We start from the raw sequence: 18,108 nt of genomic DNA, 5'->3' as shown, positions 1-18,108 counted from the left end.
GCCATTCAAAGCCTTAGCTTTGAGTAACTGCCCTGGTTATTATGAGAAATGTATGCCATGTATTGTTGACTCCAGTGACAGATACATACAAGTTGGCATTAACTTGAATTTAATTGCAATGTTTTTTCTTCTTAGGATGGACCAGAGATTTGTTTTATGAAAGGTGCTTATGAACAGGTGATTAAGTATTGTACTACATACTATAGCAAAGGGCAGATGTTGGCACTTACCCAGCAACAAAGAGATCTGTACCAACAGGAGAAAGCACGAATGGGCTCTGCAGGGCTCAGAGGTAAGGCCATTTAACATAGTTCCTTAGGGTGGAAAAGTAACTGTTATTGTATTTTATTGAGGCAGACATACAATGTTATGTTAGTTTCATGTGTATAACATACTGATTTGACAAGTGTATACATTGTGCTATGCTCACCACAATAAGTATGGTTACTATCTGTCACCATGTAATACTGTTGCAGTGTTGTTGACTATATTCCCTATGCAGTAATTTTCATCCTCATGACTTTATTTTATAAATGAAAGTTTGTACCTCTTAATCCCATTTAACTGTTTGACCCATCCCTCCCAAACCCCTACCCCAGTGAGACCTTCTTTTAATTGTAGATGAATTTGTGCTTCACATCTGAGCTGCCCCATTCTGTTCCAGGGTTTATTTATAGAACACTGTCCTTTCTGAAGTTTTATGTTTTAGTTGGCTATTTGGCCCCCAAAATTTGGGAGGTTGGGAATGTAGCAAAATATGAAATTTCTAATTCTTACAGACGTGCAGTGGTCTCTGAGTAGGTGATAGAAATTTTATTTTTGACAAACTTATCTTGTGAGAATAGAAATGGAGGAAGGGAAAGTGATATTACTCCTTCTTTGTTTTATCATTTTAACTGTTTTATTTATTACAAGATCTAAAATAATTCCCTAAATATTAAAATGTTAAGTCTCTGATTTGTCCTTTAAACTCTGGTGATTGTTTACTTATTCCTCTTCTGCTGACCTTCCCTTACCATTCACCAGACAGGTAAAGAAGTGCCCACGTTCTGCTTTATGTCCGTGTTGCTGACTGAACAGTGATGGAGAGAGAGGGTCTGCTCTCCACACACACACATTAGGCCGTTTCTCCTAGGGACAGCATGTGTAGGATTGAAGAGTCAGGGGTTGAGGCCATACCTGGTTTTTACCTTCTCAATAGTCCTCTGGCTTGTAGTCTCTTACAAGGAAACTGGAAGAGTTGGCCTCCTTAGTCTTATTATTTTTACAAAATAGAAGTCAAGTACAATCCTGGGAGGAGAAAGCAACTTAATGTAAAAAGATACTCCTCTTATTCACGGTTCACTTAAGCAAGGGCTCTCTGTGGGTATAAAACATTTGGATAGGTCTACAGGATTTCTGCTCTTACAATAAGCTAGGTTTAGAAAGGTATTCTTGTGGCTTTGAAGGCAGAGTTTTGTTATTCTTAACAAGAGGGTCCAAAGTTGGCTTGGATTTAGGGACCCTAAAGAAGTTTCAGAGGTTTCGTATGTTTTTATTTGGACTCTTTTCATCTGAAGGATTATGGAGGTCTTTGTTGGTGTGTGTGTGTGTGTGTGTGTGTGTGTGTGTGTGTGTGTGTGTGTGTGTGTGTGTGTGGTTTGGTGTTGTAACATTGTGAAACAGACCAGAGTTGGTAGCGAGAAAATCTCTCTCCCAGGGCTTTAGGAAACACTCTGGTCTTTTGCCTCTTGCTGCATGTCTTTTCCTGTGCTTAAGCTCCGCTTTCTCCTCCTTCTGAAATTAACATAAGGGGAATAGGAAGACTTCAGATTTAACCTGATACATACTTAGGTTACATCTTACAAAATTTAAGTTTCTTAAATACACGTGGTTCTTAATTTTGAAGTCAGAGTCTGTTCTGTTTTTATGTTTTAGTCGGGGACCCTCCACACGAAAAAAGTCTACCTACCGTTGTCCTGAACAGCAGCAGTGCATCTTCATTTGTGCTGAGGAAACAAATACAGGATATTAACCTTTAGGCTAATACCACCCCTCTACTGAGAGCGCCAGGAACTGATCTCCCTTTCTTAGGGTTTGGTGACATAGGAATTGGTACTCACTATCTCCTTCTGTTGTCTTCTGCCTCTGTTCCAACACCAGGGACTGTCAGGAGGCTCATTGTCTCCAGGGTGAAAGCCTTTGGGGCACACATCTACATAGTTAGGTCTATGACTCTGACATCGGAAAAATAGAAGTCATTTGCCTCTAACCTTGGTTTTCCAAATATATCTAATCCTTTGAACCTTCTGCTTAAATAAGAATGGATACTGTTCGTGATCATGGTTATGACTTTTCAGTTTCCCCAGGAGATACATATGTTCAGTTGGTGTGCTTTTGTGTGTGTGTGTATTTTTTTTTTTTTTTCTGTAAGTTGTTCAGTCTAATAATATTCCAGATGGAGACACATCTCTTTGGCTCATAAGGTAGTTACCAGAGTTGTGAGACTAAGCTAAATGATATTTGGAAATGAATAGTAGTTTGTGTTGTGTCTTAAGTGTCCAGCGATGACACAAATAATGATATGGTGGTGTTATTTAGATATTCTTAGAGAACCAAAGTTACAAATAAGACATACCTGTCAATGTTATGAAAAGAGTGAGAGAAATCAAACTACTGTTATTAGTGGTTTTACAGTCACTTTACAGATTAAATTAACCTCCCAGGGTTTGTCATGTATGAAATTGTTACATGTTATGTATAATTAATTAATAAGTCTTCTCTCCAAGCCTTCAGTGTTCTGGAGACCTATAAAATGGAAAGATGAAGATACATTAGTAGCAACCCCCCTCTGAGGTGTCTGTTTAAAACTATTTTCAAAGCTCAGCAAACCCATAGTTTCTCCAAATAACTAATTATATTTTCTAAAGATCTAATAGGTGATATTTAGAGGAGCCACACGTAGTCACTTTATAAAAACATTCTTTTTCACTTCTTACTTGCCATCTCTACTTATTCTTTAGTCTGATTCCTTTTAATTTTTAATAGCTTAAAGCAACCCCATTTTCTAGAACCATTAAATTAATGTTTTAACATGTAATAATTTGGTTATTTAATGATTATATAATAACTATGAGATTACAGTCTTAAGTGATTTGTCTCTAGCTTTTGTCAAGTAAATTGTAATGCTGTGCGACTCACATTTCCTTTTTTCGATTTTTTTATTTCCTCAGTTCTAGCTTTAGCTTCTGGTCCAGAACTGGGACAGCTGACATTTCTTGGCCTGGTGGGAATCATTGATCCTCCTAGAACTGGTGTGAAAGAAGCTGTCACAACACTCATTGCCTCAGGAGTGTCAATAAAAATGATTACTGGAGACTCACAGGAGACTGCAGTTGCAATTGGTATAACTAGGCTGTTGCCTTTTTGGTTTTTTTGTTTTTTTAAAAAATAGTTTTTCTGAAATTAACTGCAGTGCACATAGCTTTGTGAACCATTAGGTATGAAGCATGTACACGTAATATTGACATTATGCAATTAAAATGGACTCTTAATTTGCTCATATTCTATATAAAATTGTGGGAAAAATTTATTTTAGGTTCAAAAGTAATGCTGTTAATTGCAAATACATAGCTAAACTGTTAGGAAATCACATGTATTTTATTCACAAAAGAATAGTTTATTATTTTTAATCTCATAATCCACTATGCTGTGGATAAAAGTACTAGATTATGCACATGAAAGGAAATGAAATTTAGTTTTCCCTTTCAACTTGAGGATAATTTTTAAAGCAGACTTTGACTTGGACCTAATTTGAAAGAAAATAGCTTATATAAATATTTCTGTTATTACACTATGTATATGCTTTTGTCGCTTGAATGCCATTTAAGATTACCTTAAGAAGTAATAAGAGGAAAAAAAGGACACTGAAAATTAATATTCTGGAGTTTGTAAACTATAATTCATACTGATAAATTTAAGCTTGCTAAGTCCATTAATTCTGATTTTAATACTATGATGAGAGCCTGGAATAGGAGTTTCATATTTTATGCTAAGAAGAATATGTCGCCAGAAACATAACATTGTTGGGAAAGTTATACCTAGAAAAACCTTTTAACATTTATTTTCACTTGCATATACTACATGATTATCACAGATCCACCACTGTTTTGTCTGGCTTTGGATACTTTACTTAAAATGCATTCAGATCTATGTTAAAATTGAGCTGCTAGGGCTCTTGAGTGGCTCAGTCGGTTAAGCATCTGACTCTTGACTTTGGCTCCAGTCATGATCTCAGTCTCACAGTTCATGAGTTCGAGCCCCACGTCTGGCTCTGCACGGACAGTGTGGAGCTTCCTTGGGATTCTCTCTCTCTCTCTCTCTCTCTCTCTCTCTCTCTCTCTCTCTCTTTCTCTCTTTCTCTCTTTCTCTCTTTCTCTCTTTCTCTCTCTCTCTAAATAAATACACTTAAAAAAATTTAAAAAAATTGAGCTGCTAAGCAAAAGCCATTGGCCTTGTTTCAGTTCTTAGGTATAGTAGTTTAAATAGTGAAAATTCTTTATTAAATATAAACAAAAATAAAACAAACAGAAAACGCCAGACTTTTTACTAATTCATATAGGTTTGCCTTACTAGTAATTTGTCTTATGATCCCTTGATACAAAGACATTTTATACCTAAAAAGAGAATGGATAACAAATCACATTAAGTGAGCATTATGTTGAGTAGCCTAGCAAGCAAGACTAATTTTTTGTTTTGTTTTTGGTTTTAGAGACAGAGAGAACGCAAGAGTGTGAGCAGGAGGTGGGGGGGGGGGGGGTGTGTGAGAGGGGCAGAGGGAGAGAGAGAAAATCCCAAGCCAACTCCATGCTCAGCATGGAGCCTGATATGGGCTTGAACCCATGGCCCTGGGACCATGACCTGAGCCAAAATCAAGAGTCGGATGCTGAACCGAGCCCCCAGGGGCCCCAAGCAAAACTAATTTGTTCAATTATGTTTTCTCTCCCATTTTACTTTAGCTAGTCGTCTGGGATTGTATTCCAAAACTTCCCAGTCAGTCTCAGGAGAAGAAATAGATGCAATGGATGTCCAGCAGCTTTCCCAGATAGTACCAAAGGTAGGCCACCTTTTAGGTGGAAAAACCTTATTCTAAGTGTCAACATTTCTACTGTTATCTTAATGAAACTGTTTGGGAACAATGGAGACAGGACCACCAAATTTATTGAACCACATCCTGAAATTAAATCTTAGCACTGAAGTCAGCCTTATCATTGAGAATATTTATGATGTATTGAGAGTATTTATTATTTATGATCATTATGAATACCAGCACACATTTGTTAACTTTAGCAGGAACCAGCTTTCCTCTGAGGAAGGTGCTATGAAGGTTAAGTGGTTGTATTGTATGTAAAAAATACAGAGTGGAGAGAGACCATTACTTTGTATTTCTTACCCCTTTGATTTAATTGTAGCATGAGTATTTAATGCTTTTTTGAAAAATTGAGGTATCATTTACATACAGTAGAATTTACCCCTTTTAACGTACAGTTCTAAGTTTTGACAAATGCAAATGCGTGCAGTCTTGCAACCAGCCACAATCAAGATATAGAACAGTTCCATTATATTCCCAAATTCGCTTGTGCCTTTTTATAGTCAACTCCTCTCTCTACTTTTAGCACTTGGCAACTGCTGATTTGTTTTCTGTCCCTATAGTTTTGCCTTTTCCACAATACTCTAAAAATGGAATCCTATAGTATGAGGCTTTGAATTTCTTCTTCTATTTAGCATAATGCTTTGAGATTTATCCATGTTGGTTGTGAGTATTAATAGTTTGTTCTTTTAATTGCTGAGTAGTATACCAGTGTTTGGGGGAATGTTACTTGTTCCCCGGTTTAAAGACATTTGTATTATTTCCAGGTTTTGTTGATTATTAATAAAGCTACTATAAACATTTGTGTTTAGATTTTTGTATGAAAATAAATTTTCATTTCTCATGGATAAATACCTAAGAGTAGTTGCTGGGTCACATGGTTAGTATATGCTTAACCTTGTAAGAAACTGCCAAGTTGTTTTCTAAGGTGGCTTTATTATTTGCGTTCCCACTGGCAATGTTTTCAAGTTCTGATTGCTCTGCATCCTCCCTAGCACACGGGATTGTTAGTTCCCCCACACCCCATCCTAATAGGTTTATAGTAGTATCTTCTTGTGGTTTTAATTTGCATTTCCCTCACAATTAATGATGTTGAGTATCTTTCCATGTGCTTATTTGCCATTTAGATACCTTGTTTAGTGAAGTGTCTGCTCTGCCTATTTTTTTAAAAATTGTGTCTGTTTTCTTACTGAATTTGAGAGTTCTTTATATATTATATATACAAGTCCTTTACCAGATATTTGATTTGAAATATTTTTTCCTAGTGGCCTATTTTTTTTATTCTTTTAGCACTCTTTCAGAGAGCAGAGGTTTCAAATTCTGATGAAGTCTAATTTATTTTTCTTTTATGGATCATGATTTTGATGTCTTCTCTAAGAATACTCTGCTTAACCCAGTGTCACAAAGATTTTTTTTTTTACCTATATTTTCTTCCAAAAGTGTTACATTTTTAGGTTTTACACTAAGGTCTGTGATCCAATTTGAATTTTGTGAGAAATGGGTTAAGGTTCAGTTTTTTGCAGATGGATGTTCAATTATTCAGCACCATCTGTTGAAAAGACTCTTTTTTTTTTCTTTTTGTTTAAATAAATTGGAAAAAAAAGACTGCTTTTTTTCTTTGAAATGCCTTTTTTACCGTTGATTGTAATGCTTTTCTAACAAATTGTTTTTAGGGAAAGTATCTCCTCTTCTATAACACAGGCAACTTCTTCAGAGCCTTCAAGTGTAAGATTATTTTATTATCTTAGGATGTTTTCCGGGGGACTTCAAAGACTGATTTGTGGGTACACAGGTCCTGTAGGAAGCGCCCCATAAGGGATAGGCAGCATTATTACATCTAAGGTCTTGACAGTTCGAATTTCTTGTCCTCATTGTTATTCAACCTATTTATGTACATGTAATTATGTATCCTTTAAAATAAGTGCTTATCATCTGACATTTATTTTATTAGGCATATTCTACTTATTCATTGACAGAAATAAAATGTGCTACCTTCTTCACTTATTTTACACTCAAAACTGCAAGTTACATAGTTAGAACACTGAATTTTCTTAGGTTAATTCCACATCTTAACTCAAAGCCTTTTATAATACAATTTTCTGATTAGAAAATTTGTTCATTAGTAGTATATGTTCATTGTAGAAAAACTGAAAACCTAGAAAAGAGCTAGAATGGAAACTACCTGCAAACAATCCAGATACTCAAAGGTTGTGCAGAGCATCCAAAATAATAAAATAAGTTAACCCATGTCTTTTTTTTTTTTTAATGTTTATTATTTTTAAACTTTTTTTTTTTTTTAACGTTTATTTATTTTTGGGACAGAGAGAGACAGAGCATGAACGGGGGAGGGGCAGAGAGAGAGGGAGACACAGAATTGGAAACAGGCTCCAGGCTCCGAGCCATCAGCCCAGAGCCTGACACGGGGCTCGAACTCACGGACCGCGAGATCGTGACCTGGCTGAAGTCGGACGCTTAACCGACTGCGCCACCCAGGCGCCCCAACGTTTATTATTTTTGAGAGAGAGAGAGAGAGATAGGGAGCAAGCAGGGGAGGGGCAGAGAGAGGGAGACACAGAATCCAAAGCACGCTCCAGGCTGTGAGCTGTCAGCATGGAGCCCTACATGAGACTCGAACACCTAGACCGCAAGATCATGACCTGAGCTGAAGTCGGCTGCTTTAAGTGACTGAGCCACCCAGGTGCCCCAACCCATGTGTTTTTTTAAAAATGTGTTTTGACAAAACCTGGTTGGAACTTAATAGTGTTATAAATGTGAACATTTCATTTAACATCAGCATTTCTGTAATCATAACTTATCATTATAAAACATGTTTTTAATGGGTGCACAGTATTTTGCTTGGATATATTATGTGTGTATAAACACACAGCAAATACATGGTTATATAATCATTTTCGTGTTGAAATTTTAACTTCCATTTATTTTTTGTTACTCTAAACAATGCTTCAAGGATAATAAGAGTAAGCAACCATTTACCATGTACCAGGCAATTCATATATTACATACGTTATATATTTACTTCTAATAGCCATCTTATAAGAGATGGGCAGACCCATTTTTACAGATGAAGAAACTGAGGCCCAGAGAATTTGGGATACTAATCTGAAATCTCAGAGCTGATAAATGATAGCAGTGGCATTGGGACTGGGAGTCCAGGTCTGTGTGACTTCTGACTTTGTCATCTGTTGCTTACTGATTCATTAAATATTATTGTACATGACTTTGTGCCTATCTCTGATTATTTCTGTAGAATAAATTTCTTCATGTGAAAAGATTGGACTGATGACCAACACATTTATAAAATGCTTAGCACATATTGGTGAATTGTCCTCTGAAAATGTTTAGCTTGTATTTCCACAAACTGCTTCTTACAGTAGCATTAAGTCCCTGGGCCATCAGCCTCACTTGTGCTTAGATTTTAGATACAGTAACTAGTAGAAATGCGCTCTTTTACTCATTTGTTTTCTCTTGCTGAAGCTCTAGTTACTCATGAATGCTGTTTTCAGAGCATCTGGGAGCAGTGTGTGTGTTTGCTTTATTTTACATTTAGTGAGGAAGCTGTTTCCATATTTGAACACAACTTTGTGTGTGTGTGTGTGTGTGTGTGTGTGTGTGTGTGTGTGTGTCCTTTCGTGATAGTTTCTTCCTGACATTTATTTCTGAAAGAATAAATTCTGTACTAGGTTACCTAGGGGTATTGGGACAGAGTGTACATTAGTCAATATATGTGAAATCTGCAGTTAATTAAACATTTTCCCATTAGACCTTTGTTCAACCTTTTCTTCCAAACCTATTCCCAGAGATGGTGACAAGCAGTGAAATTGACAGATTTGAAGTTTCATTTTATTTGCTTTCTTAGTTCACTCTCTGGGCTCTCTGATAAAAATGCTAATGAACTCTGGAAACCAACTTCAAGGTACTTAGAGAAGGAAGAGGCAAATTGCAAATTACAAATTACACCATCAGCCTGGGCAAATTACGTCTTTTCCAGATAACAGTTTTTATGCATTAATTATGGCAGATACCCTGATGCTATTCCAAAGAGACTAAAACAATATAAAACCTAAGCTTTGTGAGAAGCTTACTGAATTGCTTCACCTTGTCCTATTCTAAGGAGGAATTCCATAAATACCAGAGCTCCCTTCGAGGTATTTCTTTTGCATACCTAAATCTTTTCTGCAAATACTATTAATGAATTGTTTTAGCTCTTTGAGCTTAGGTGGACTGCCCTTATCCTGTAACTTGTTTTTTTCCCCACTTCATCTTACGTTTATGGAACTCTCTTACAGCCAACATATATACTTGGTCTAATGCTTTTACTTCATACCAGTTTGAATGGCTTTTCTTTTATTAGTGTTAAAAGCAAAAAACTTCTAAATTGCCAGCTTACTGAGATTTCCCCACATGTACTAAATCATATTAATTCTTTTCCTTACTAAAATGTTTTTTAGCTTCCTCTTTCCATAATTCAGTCTCATATTTCATTTCTAACATTACTCTGTCCTTTTAACCTAGAGCCAACAAAAGAGTAGCATGGAAACTCAATTTTGTGTAATTATGTAGAAAGTCCATCTAGGAGTTCTCAGTGTTTTTTGTGTATGATTTCTTGTAGTGTGTCCTATATTTCCCATCAATAGAAGTGGACATCCTCTTTTGTTCTTTTTAATAGCAGTACCTTCATTTGTATTACTACCAAAACTATTAATCAAATTCCTGTAATAGAATCCCCAATCTGTGTGCTGTTTGGTTTTTGGTAGGTTGTAAATATTTTATTTCAGTCACCTGTTTTTTGTTTTTGTTTTTTTTCTTTTCTTCAATGCATCTGGTATCTTTATATCTTTCCTGGAAGATTGGGGAAACTTCAGCAGGTTATTTTCATTCCAGGAATATTTTTCATTAATTTCTCCTTTAGTATTTTCCTGTATTCTTCTTAACTTCCTTTTGCTAGCACCCTTGTCTATTAATGTTGATCAAGAGAACTGTGAGTGATGGGGTGCCTGGGTGGCTCAGCTGGTTAAGCATCCAACTCTTGATTTCTGCTCAGATCATGACCTCACGGTTGTGAGTTTGAGCCCTGCATTGGGCTCTGTGCTGAACGTGGAGCCTGCTTGGGATTGTTTGATTCCTTCTCTCTCTTCTCTCTCTGACCCTCCCCTGCTCGCTCTCTCTCAAATAAATAAATAAACATTAAAAAAAAAACAAACCTGTGAGTGCTAACTGCAAATATGACACTGTAAAGAAGGACCAATGAGAAGAGAAAAAATTATTCCCTAAACCTGCTCCTTTTCAAAGTTCTATTTCTTTTACACTGTCCTTTTACCATCCTGTCCTCATCCTATCTTTTTCCCTCTTGCTTCCAAGGTACATGATTTTATTGTGTGCTTTACGTTTAATCCGTATATTCTTTTTTTGTTGTTAAGTAGAGAAACAGATATAAAGGTGAAAAGATTATGAATAGAGGAAATTCAGTTACCCCCAGGTCTAATCTTAGCTCTGTGATACAGTGATGTAGCTCAGTCTCTAGTCCTTTCCATATTGTTTTGTTTTAAATCTTATTTCTTTAGGCCATAATTTTGAGTCACTAAATTTAGTGTTTTTAGTCACCTAAAAGATTGATCTGCTCTTCTGCTGCTTTAAGAACAAATTTTACTCTGTACCACATGCAAAGCACCAACTGAGTTTTCATTAAAATCTGCTTGGTCTCAAAACTGCTGCTCTTATTTTTGAGTTGCCATCAAACCTTTGAAATACTAAAATCTTATATCAGGTCGTAGGTATACCGACTGCACGTCAAGTAACTTGTTAGTGTACAAAAGAAATATGCTTTCAGTCCAACGGTTGGCATGTCCTCGTGGCTGCCATTGTCAGTGATATAATGGCATGATTTGCCATGGTTCAAATGACGTGCAGTGAGTGTAACAAAGGCAAAATTTTACTCTGTTCAACCTGAGTGGTGGTAATTAGCCTTTGATTTAAATATTCTGGAAAATATGCAGTCTTTGCTAAATACTCCTGTATTTCAATGCTGTGTGCTATATGATTAATTTCTGCAGTAATATTGAATTGTCACTCAGAAGGTAGCAATATACTTTCAATACAGATGTCCTTTAGTCCTTTTTAATGACTTACTAAAGAGTCCAAAGGATTTTGAGCTTTTTAAAAAGGAAATATATTCTCCAAATATGATTTATGTGATTCATGGTATCTAAAGGCCCTAGGCATAAGTAGTAATGTGATGTTACAGTTAGATTGAGTCTTTTGCCTAAGAAAATAATCCTCATTTGTTTTAGACCTTTATTAAAATCGGGAGAGAAACTGGGTACAGTCTATTTGATGGTACTAAATTCAGTGATTTATTCATTTTATATGTATTTATAGAGGACTGCCTTCAGGGAGCTTATAGTCTAAGATAAGTAAATATATACATTGTGTCAGATAAGTGCTAAGGAGCACCAACAAAAGCAGGGAGTAGAGAGAGGAAAGATTGAAGAGGTAAATTGAAATTTTTAGATAACATGACTAGGAAAGACCTTATTACCGAGAAACTGCTTGACAAAGGAGCAGCCCATGTAATATCTGAGGAAAGAGCACTCCAGACGAGGGAACACACGTTCAAAGACCTTGAGGCGAGTGTGCCTGGTGTGTTTAAGGAACAGGGTGGAGGCCGAGTAGGTGTAGTTTAGGTGAAAAAAGACAAATGAGGAGGAAGGGGTAGGTAGTAATGGGCTTTGGCTTTCATTCTGAGGAAGATAGGAAGTCATTGGAGGGTTTTGAGCAGAAGACAGATGTGATCTGGCTTCTGTTTTAGCAGTTTCACTGTGGTCACTTCGTTGAGAAGAGACTGCAGGAGACAAGGGCAGAAATAAAAAATCAGTTCATATATTGGCCCAGAGTATTGGCAATGGGTTTAGAGTAAGGAGGTTGAAGTTTGGATTTATTTGAGGATGGAGCCAATAGGATTTGCTGTTAAACTGCTTGTGGCATGTGAGAGAAGAGGAGGAATTGAGCCGGAGCGACTAGGAGGATATACTTGCCATTAGCAGAGGATATGAAGGACATGTATTTTGGGAAATAACGGGTTCAGTTTGTGATATTTTTAAGTCTTAGATGAGACATCCAAAAGGAACTTTGGAATAGGTGGGTGGATTAATTTCACTGGTCTGGATTTTAGAGATACTGGGGCTGAAGACAAAAATGCATAAAAATAAAATCTAAATCTCTAAGGCTGGATGAGATCACCTAGGGACAGGTGGAGATTCTTAGATCTTTTGTAGAGAGGAATCTAAGAACTGAGTCCTGAAATATTCCAAGATTCAGACTTCAGGGAGGTCCGGAGGAGCCTGCAAAAGAGGGGCAGCCAGAAAGGTAGGAGGAAGACCAGGAGACTGTAGGGTGATCATGGAAGCCAAGAGCAGAAAGTATCTCAGGAGGAGGGAATTACCGGCTACGTTAGCGTGCTGCTGAGAGCGTAAGTCAGAAAAGAAAGGACCACTGGTGTGAGCAAAGCAGGTCGTCTTTCATAGTCTTCAGCAGGGGTTTCAGCGCAGTGGTGGGGGCAGCGGCCCAACTGGGATGGAGTCAGGAGAGCATGAGAAGAGGGGAAATGGGAGATGGCAAGTACAGAGGAGTTTTGCTATAAAGAAGGAGGAAAATGTAGGGTAGTGCCCAAAACAAGAAGGGAAGTTTTTGGTTTTGTTTTTATTTAAATGGAAGAAATAATCAAATGTTTGTATACTGATGATAATGATGCGTCAGTGAGGAAAAGATTTTGATGCAAGAGAGATAGAATTTCTGGAGCAATGATCTTTAAATAGGTCAGAAGGTAGAATATTTGACCCGTGTGCTAGGAGCATATTTAGTTCATCTATAATAAAAGGAGAGAAGGAAAGGATAGTGCTTGGATACAGATATTGGATGGTGGGAATTACGGAAGTTCTTACCTCATTCTGTTTTCTTTGAAGTGGGAAGCAAAGTTGTCAACGGAGCCTAGGGTTGGAGATGGTGATAAATTGGAAGTATGAGGAGAGAAAACTTAGTATGAACTAATCCTCTAGGACAGTAGGGAGAAGAATGGTATATTATGTAGTTATTAAAATCGCCGTGACTTAAGTGTTGTTGGAAAGAGTGTTGTTGGAAAGAGTGACAGTGAAGCAGAAGTTCATTAAGTCACAGGGATGAGAAGTCCGGTGTAAGGAACATAGTCCATAGTGTTATAATAATGTGTAGTGATAGATGGTAACTACTCTTATGGTGAGCATTGTGTAACGTATAGAATTGTGAATCACTGTGTTGTACACGTGAAACTAATACAACATTGTATTCATTAAAAAAAAAATCTGAAAAACATTTTGTGAAACATGGGGGAGTGACCTGGAGCAGTTAATGCCTGCAGTTAGTAGGAAGTATAGTATCCTGTGACCTTCAAAACTGAGGTTTTATGAATAAGAAAGGGGGAATGAAAGACACCTACCCCTGTCTAGGCTCTCCTGGTGGTACTCTTTGAGAGCACCCTAGGGATGGCTTTGCTGTGTGCAAAATTAGGTTAGAGCAATGTGCAAAAGTGGAGGATACAGGGGATGTTGTTGATGTCTGCCTTTGGGGCACAGTGAAGGGGTTTGAGGAGACCAGGAGATGGCATCAGAAAAGGGAATTAAATGCATGGTTTGGAGGGGTAAGAGCATATAAACTGTTGGAGATATAGTGTAGGAGAACCTAAAGAATTAAAATGAAGAGGGAGAATGAGCAGATACTTGACACTTTATTTTTTATTACTTTTTTAGTGTTTATTTATTTTTTGAGAGAGAGAGACAGAGCTTGACCAGAGGAGGGGCAGAGAGAGAGAGAGGGAGACCCAGAATCCAAAGCAGGCTCCAGGCTCTGAGCTGTCAGCACAGAGCTCGATGCGGGGCTTGAATCTCATGAACCGTGAGATCATGACCTGAGCCGAAGTCAGATGCTTAACCAACTGAGCCACCCAGGCTCCCCGACACTTGACACTTTATAAACAACAACAATAACAAAACCACAACAACAGCAAAAAAGGCAGCTGTTCTTTATCCTTCCTGAAGACAGAACGAAGGGAAAAGGCCATTTTTGTTGTTTGCCAGTGTAATGAAGAAACATGGAGGTCAATTCTTCCTTCTCTGTCTCTGAAACATTTCAAAAATAAGGCTGTTTGTCTTCAGACTTTAAACATAATGGGTTAAATTGGATAATTTGTTTAGATTGTGTATTTCCGGTGCTACTGTTGGTAAAGTTTGAAATGATCCTGTCAAATGAGTGTCTTAACAGATACGACCTGTTGCTTAAGCTTGATCTCTGTGGCAAAGTAAATATACTTTAAATAGATAATTTTTAAAAATCTGGGTCATAAATGCATGAGTTATTATGATATTTCTTAACATTGAAGATTTTTAGTGTATCCTGTGTTTTTATAGGTTGCGGTATTTTACAGAGCTAGTCCCAGGCACAAGATGAAAATTATTAAGGTGGGTCTCTAAAAATCCAATTGTTTTATCGCTATCTCCAAAATGCTACTTCTTGTCTTTCATTATGATTGCATTACTAGGAATGTTGATAGAACATTAAAGTAAAAGGTATTGTGAAGCAGAAGAGGTGATTATTGGTTTTTTTTTTAGAGCTTGAAATTGAAGCATTAATAGAGAATGTAGTTAGCAAAGGAAGATGTAGAAGAAACCTTGAATGAAATATCTGCAAGTACAACCTTCTTTAAACCATTGACATTGTAGTTGTATGTTCTGACAGGAGTCCATAGCCAAATCATCCCAGTGTAATTAGCAGTAATTGCTTAGAAACTGAATAAATAGAGCAAGAAAAGGAGATATTATGAGGGAATAATATTTTAAAACTTATGGTTATTTATATTAATCAGTAAATATATACAAAGCAACTGACGTAGTATCCATTAGTTAAAGGGCTTAAGTTCTTAATCACAATAGCCCTCCATTGCATTAGTTAGAAGTTTCTCAGCCTTCATACTGTTGACATTTTGGGCTGGATTTTTTGTTGTGAGGGCCTGTCCTGTACCTCGTAGGATGTTTAGCAGCATCCCTGGCCCCTACCCTCTAGATGCTAGTAGCATCCAGTCATGATAGTAAAAAATATCTCCAGACATTGCCAAATGTCCCCTACAAGGCAAAATTGCCCCTGAGAGCCACTGTATAATTAACTCTAGATCAGACGTTAGACATGGTTCTCACACATGAGACTATTAATAAAAACTTTTTCTAAACTTTATCTTAACACCTCCATATATTGAAGGTTGTTGAAAAATTGGTGGTCTGTCTTGTTTCCAGTCTTTATTATATGAGTAAAATAGGAGTTATTTATCCCTTTATCTTTGTGGAAGCAACATTTTTATCAGAATCCCCCCCCCCCCCCACTCCAGTCTCTACAGAAGAACGGCTCAGTTGTAGCCATGACAGGAGATGGAGTCAACGATGCAGTTGCTCTGAAGGCTGCAGACATTGGAGTTGCAATGGGTCAGACTGGCACAGACGTTTGCAAAGAGGCAGCAGACATGATCCTTGTGGATGATGATTTCCAAACCATAATGTAAGTTTTGTTTCAGTGAATGCACATCAGAGAATCTTTTCCCATCTTTTTCTGTACCCATCTCTAGACAGTTCAACTGGAAAAGAATTAGTATAGTCACTGTTTAAATATGTGCACAGTGGATGAACTATTTTACTAGGATTAATTAATCTTATTTATGGCCTAGTGTATAGTTTCGAAGAAAATTATTTGTATGCAATGAAAAGGATATAATAAATGGCAGAGTCACTCATTTAAGAAATATTTATTGAGTGCCAGCCAGATGTCACATTTTTCTGGCCACCAGTGTAGTGGCACAGCAGTAAAACTTAATGGAGCCTTTATTCTACTTAAATTCAGTCTATTAGAAATATGCATATTTGTGGCTTTACAATAAGTATTAAAATAATCAAATCTCTATCCATACCTATTGCCTTCGGTCTGTAATTGTCCCTGTTGTCAGTGATGCAAGTGATTATGTTTTAAATAGCATTGTGTCCTTCAGCCATGGTTTCTAATTGATTTAAGATTCTTATGTTATATACCTGGTAATGTCAGTTGCACAGTGTTCATGTGGGGGTCCCCTGACTCTTGTTACTTGATAATCACCTGTTAGATAACCTGAGTCCTCCTCAGTTCAGTGACACATTCTAACTATATGTCCAGGGTACTTCATTAACCCATCGAGGCCTGAAGTGGAGCATGTGGGAGCTCTGAATTGCCACACTTCTATAGGGATATAGGGTTTTTTTTTCTTTGCATTCTGAGACTTGTAGAAAAATCTTGAAAGGAAGGGGAAGTTGTTTAAAAAACATGTATTTTCCTAGATTTAACCAAATGAGAATTTAAATGAATCTTTGTAAACCATATTCTTTATATAATTCTGCTAAAGCAGAATTTCTAATTGTATGTAGGAACAATAGTAGCTTATGTGCTAGATTTCTAATATATTTTATTGCCATTTAATTCCTGACATACATTAATTTAATTCCTTACCATGCATGCGTCTTTACCTTTAAGAAAAATAAAATTGAAGGGGTAAAGAAGCTCATTATTTTAGTGTTATAAATTTGTACTATTGTCTGTTGTGTAAAAAGACAGTTATGATTGTAATGTTGAAATATCTTTAAGAATAAGAATTTTAATATTGTATAATGAAATTAGTTCAGGTAGAGCTTCACAGATGTGACTTTAATTCTTTACCAGAATAATGTTTCCATATTTGTTTCTAATCTTAATATGTGAAGAAAATAACAGACTCTTTTTTAATGATGGATGTGTTATATCAGTTGGAAACTTGTTTTCAAAAGTAGGTCTATGGTGTTTTAGAGTAGATATATCTTTATTTTTGTATGATAATTATCACTTATTTTTTTTTAACTTTCAGGTCTGCAATTGAAGAGGGTAAAGGGATTTATAATAACATTAAAAATTTTGTTAGATTCCAACTGAGCACGTAAGTTTATAAGAAGTTTGTCACCATGGGTCTTATAGATAAATTATGTGACAAGTAGAATTCAAGCAGAATGCTTAGAAGCTTTTTGGCTATTTCTGAGTGTTGTTCATATGTAACTTTTCCAAAATGAAAATTAATTCTATCCTAAAATTAAAAATGGCAAGATAAAGAGATGATGTCTAAGTCATCATCAAAATGTATAAACCTTTGTGGTTTATTTACTAGCTCCAGAAATAACCAAGGAAGCAGTGTCAAATCTTAGTGTGTTTCCTTGGTATCTTTTTCCAAAAGTAGAAGGGCTTTTCTGTAGTCAAAAAATAGTTGCCAAAATATTGTTGAAACTGTTAACTATACTGTAGTAACAGCTATTCTGAACTCAGTGTTTAGAATCTTCCTCTATTTGTTATTATCTAAACATCTTGAAATCCTTTATTTAAATGCTGTGGATTATAAAGTTTAACTTTAGCTTCAGAATATTCACACCCGAATGAAGCATAGGGTAATTGAATATACAGACTTCCTTTAAAAGCGCAGTAGTAAAATGAGATTTTCAAATGCTAAGGAAGTGCTATAAAAGTAGTAGGAAGTATACTATGCTGACAGATTTTTTTCAATTACTTTTTTTCAACAGGAGTATAGCAGCATTAACTTTAATCTCATTGGCTACGTTAATGAACTTTCCTAATCCTCTCAATGCCATGCAGATTTTGTGGATCAATATAATTATGGATGGACCTCCAGCTCAGAGGTAAGAGTTTTTTTATTCATGAGCTAGTAGAAAGACAAGGAAGGTGTGATATCCTGATGATTAAGTTTTAATATTTTATTCATGGATAGGATTGGAAATCTATCATGCAGCAACACGTTTGTTATACATTGTGTGATGTGTGCATATATCATTTACTCTCTTTGGGTGTTTGTTGATATGTCATGGACCGAGCTTTTGCACTGT

The 18,108-nt window shown here is 36.5% G+C and overlaps 1 protein-coding gene across 2 annotated transcripts in view; it reads left to right on the top strand.

Annotated features, from left to right (window-relative positions):
* Positions 1-18,108, top strand: part of ATP2C1 (ATPase secretory pathway Ca2+ transporting 1) — a 173,516-nt gene that overhangs the window by 132,772 nt on the left and 22,636 nt on the right. For both annotated transcript variants that reach the window (XM_019810711.3, XM_011286227.4), the window contains exons 17-23: positions 136-292; positions 3,213-3,383; positions 4,998-5,095; positions 14,584-14,634; positions 15,555-15,721; positions 17,088-17,156; positions 17,788-17,904. In XM_019810711.3, the coding sequence (XP_019666270.1) occupies positions 136-292; positions 3,213-3,383; positions 4,998-5,095; positions 14,584-14,634; positions 15,555-15,721; positions 17,088-17,156; positions 17,788-17,904 (830 nt within the window). The remainder of the gene's footprint in view (positions 1-135; positions 293-3,212; positions 3,384-4,997; positions 5,096-14,583; positions 14,635-15,554; positions 15,722-17,087; positions 17,157-17,787; positions 17,905-18,108) is intronic.

The sequence above is a fragment of the Felis catus genome, chromosome C2, assembly GCF_018350175.1.
Source record: "Felis catus isolate Fca126 chromosome C2, F.catus_Fca126_mat1.0, whole genome shotgun sequence".
Lineage (NCBI taxonomy): Eukaryota > Metazoa > Chordata > Mammalia > Carnivora > Felidae > Felis > Felis catus.
This window is presented reverse-complemented; position numbering and strand designations above follow the sequence as displayed.